Raw genomic sequence first — 3,659 nt, forward strand, 5'->3', positions numbered from 1 at the left:
CAGTCATGAGGGTCATGGAGAAATGAATTATACAAAAGAGATTGTCATATCTGAAATGTGATATTCTCAGTACCCAGGGAAAAGAATGGAGGATTATGACTCACTAGGGTTTATGGTCCATGATTCCCTCTCCCTCTGCATTTTCCATTAATGATAAGTGCTACTCTATTAAAAAAAATCTGAGAAAGACTCTGTCTTGAATATTGCAAATATAAACAAACAAACAAACAGAGTGTGGTGGTTTGAATTTGCTTGGCCCAAAGGATCTGAAATTATCAGGAGGTGTGGCCTTATTGGAAGAACTATAGCCTGTTTGGAGGAAGTGTGTCCCTGTGCTAGTGAACTCTTCTGGTCTCCTCCTATGCTGACCACCCACCCATGGGGAAGAGACTACTTTCCAGGCTTCCTGTAGAAGAGTCTCCTCCTGGATATCTTCAGATCAAGGTGTAGAACTGTAAATTCCCCCCATATCTTCCTGAAAGTTGCCATGATTCTCATCATGTTGATAGCAGACTGAATAACTGAAACTGTAAGCTAGGCCCAATTAGATGATTTAATTTATAAGTTGTCTTTGTTGCTGTTGTGTCTTGTGGAAATAGTTTTTTTTTTTTTTTGGTTCTTTTTTTTCGGAGCTGGGGACCGAACCCAGGGCCTTGCGCTTCCTAGGTAAGCGCTCTACCACTGAGCTAAATCCCCAGCCCCAAATAGTTTAATTCTCATTATAACACAGGGGTCTTCATGAACTTCCTCATGTTATTTCAGTGATGAAGACTAAAACATTTATACATTTATGAAATCATTTATCTCATTTTGTATTTTCTTCATGTGAGACACTGCCTCCTACATTTTGATAGCAGAAATATAAGAAATGGTTTGATCATAATAGTTTCCTCCAAAACAAACATTTTTAAAACCTTTCTCAGAAACTAAGGTGAAAGGCAGTTTAGATACCTGAGAAGAGTGCTCGATTATGTGTTTATAATCTGATCTTAACCAGTGTTGTGCATACTAGGGGTACAGTGCACCCCCTGGTGGTTCAGAGGGCCTGACAGTGAAGTTTTTGTCTAGTTTTACACTGAAGTTCATTCATTGTGTGTCTAGCACAGTAATATGTGGCAGTGTCCTCAGATCTCACACTGCTCATCTGCAGGTAAAGGGTGTTCTTGGCATTGTCTCTGGAGATTGTGAATCGACCCTTCATGGATGGTGCATAGTTTGTCTTACTGCCATCCGGTTTAATCTCTCCAATAAACTCCAGACCCTTTCCAGGAGCCTGCCGAACCCATCTCATCCAGTAGTCACTGAAAGTGAATCCTGAGACTATACAAGAGAGTTTCAGAGAAGCCCCAGGTAGCACCAAGCCTCCTCCAGACTCCACCAGCTTCACTTCACACTGGACATCTATAAGTACAAAAAATACTAGTCAAAAATTACCACACACATCCAATGTTCCTCATATTCATGTCAACTTACACATTCAGCATCTATTGCTTTTCAAAATTTACCTTTTAAGAGAGCAAAAATAAAAATTAAGCTCAGTTCCAACACCATGTTGATTAATCAATAAGAAGTCTTGGGAAACTGAGCAGAGCTCTTCTGCCTGAAATGCAAGTTTAGGTCTATCTGCTTTTAAGAATAGTAATCAACCCTATTTGCATGACTTCCTGACATACAGCATGATATATAGTGGGATTCAAGAGGTGACAGGTCTTAGATTATGTGTAAATGTACTTAATAAGTCAGGTTACAATGTTGGTACTGGAAAACTTGGTATCGGATTTCAGTATTTTGCTAAACAGAAACTAATGATCATCTGATAAATTTTATACTTGCATACAAGAATTGCATTGTGGTGTGTACATCAAATCAATTTTTTATTTCCTGTGTTCCTGAATGATTTGGTTCTATGTGTCTATTCACTGAAGAACATGGAGATTCCTGAGGCAGCTCCAGGTCTGAGTGCAGCTGCTTCATGAGGGTTGGGCCTCCATTTTTATCATTGAAGTCATATGACGTACCTGCACTTCAATATTCAAATAACAAACTGCAAAAGGTTCTCAAGATCTATGTGTACCCAAGAGTCTTTGAACTACTTTTATTATTATGTATTTTAGTTCTTCTTTCTCTGCATATTTCCTATTAGTTCACTTGAAATATGGAGTGACTGGTAAGCTGAATTTCACTACATGGGTCATAATTGCACTTCTACATAATTTTAATGTGTTCATGCCCTGGGCTCCAAAAAGAATGGTCTCACTCCCATCTCACCTCCCCTTGAATTTACTTCACACACAATTTAATTATGCCACATCACGTGCATTTTCCAGTTCTATTTTTTATTTCATTTGCTGAATTTGTTTCTCACTTCTGAGAGGTAGACATTGTAGATAGATTTGTTTGTCTTTTCAGTGAAAAAGATTTATCATTTGACAAAAGCTTGCATTATTTTGATTCTCTGATTTAATGGTGACTGATATTCTGACTGAAATATTGAATAAAATGTTTATTATCATTTAATTAGCTAATTCAGTTTTGAGTAGACTTCAATTTTCTGCACTTCAGTTAAACAGCAACAGAGCTTTGGGATATCACCTGAGCATAGTGTTCATCTCATTATTTAGGAAAAAGTGCAAAGATGATCACATTGAATATCCGGTCATTAGATTATGCAAAAGAATGAAAAACCTGAGGAGGGGCAGTGGGTTTAGCAGCATTGGTTTAAAATATCCAGAAACTCTGGATCACAGTTGAATCTGAACAGCTTAAAGTAATTGAATTTGGTGGAAACCAAGCCTGCTAAAGCAGTCATATGAAAGTGTAGGAAAGATTTTAGGAAAGCGGAGAATTAACAAGATGATGCGGGGGAAGCAGGCACGAAGTCCCTTTATATTTGTGTGTGTGCATGATGGTCATTGGTCTGCCTGCTTAATGGAGGCTGTTCATATTCCTGAGTGCTTGTCTGTGAAAGTGACGATTTTGGAAATTAGGAGGAGTTCCCACTGTTAGGTTCAGTCTGGGCTGATTTTCCATGTGCTGAGGGAGGCATAATTTGCATGTCTTTCTGCTATATCACTAGCACTAGTGTTGATGCTGTGGAGATGAAGTTTTTATTACAAAATGCAGGGAAAGAGTGAATGAGTTAGCTATCAGTAATAGTCTTACAAAATTGTTTATAATGTGTAGGTGCCAGCACTTCAATATTTTATTGTTATTCAGCAAGTTCACCTTCTGACTAACAATATGTGTTTCTTTTCTTTGTATCATCATCAGTATTGACATTTCTTTTCTTTTTCTATATATTTTTGCATTTATTTATTTATTTATTTATTTATTTATTTATTTATTTGTATTTGGAGAGGGTGTAGGGCAAACATGTGTGCCTTATGGCAAGATGAAGAGGAAAGGATATATTATATTCACGTATGTAATTATTTTCTTTTTAAAATTTATTTACATTCCAGTAATTGTCTCCATTCCTGGTATCCAATCCAACAGTTCCTCATCTCATTATTCCTCCCTTGAGTCTCTGAACAGATGCTCCCTCAACACCAGGCCCCCCTCCTACCTGGGGCCTTAAGTCTCTTAAAGATTAGGTCAATCTTCTTGTACTGATGACAGACTAGGCCTTCCTCTATATGTATCAGGGGACACAGAGTAGC

General features: G+C 37.8%; 1 gene segment (V, D, J or C); it reads right to left on the bottom strand.

Annotated features, from left to right (window-relative positions):
• Positions 1-1,036: 1,036 nt before the first annotated feature.
• Positions 1,037-1,640, bottom strand: LOC134479205 (Ig heavy chain V region 441-like). The segment is given in 2 exon segments: positions 1,037-1,401; positions 1,506-1,640. Coding segments are annotated over 2 exon segments (411 nt in total).
• Between the last annotated feature and the right edge of the window lie 2,019 nt (positions 1,641-3,659).

The sequence above is a fragment of the Rattus norvegicus genome, chromosome 6 (assembly GCF_036323735.1).
Source record: "Rattus norvegicus strain BN/NHsdMcwi chromosome 6, GRCr8, whole genome shotgun sequence".
Taxonomy (NCBI): domain Eukaryota; kingdom Metazoa; phylum Chordata; class Mammalia; order Rodentia; family Muridae; genus Rattus; species Rattus norvegicus.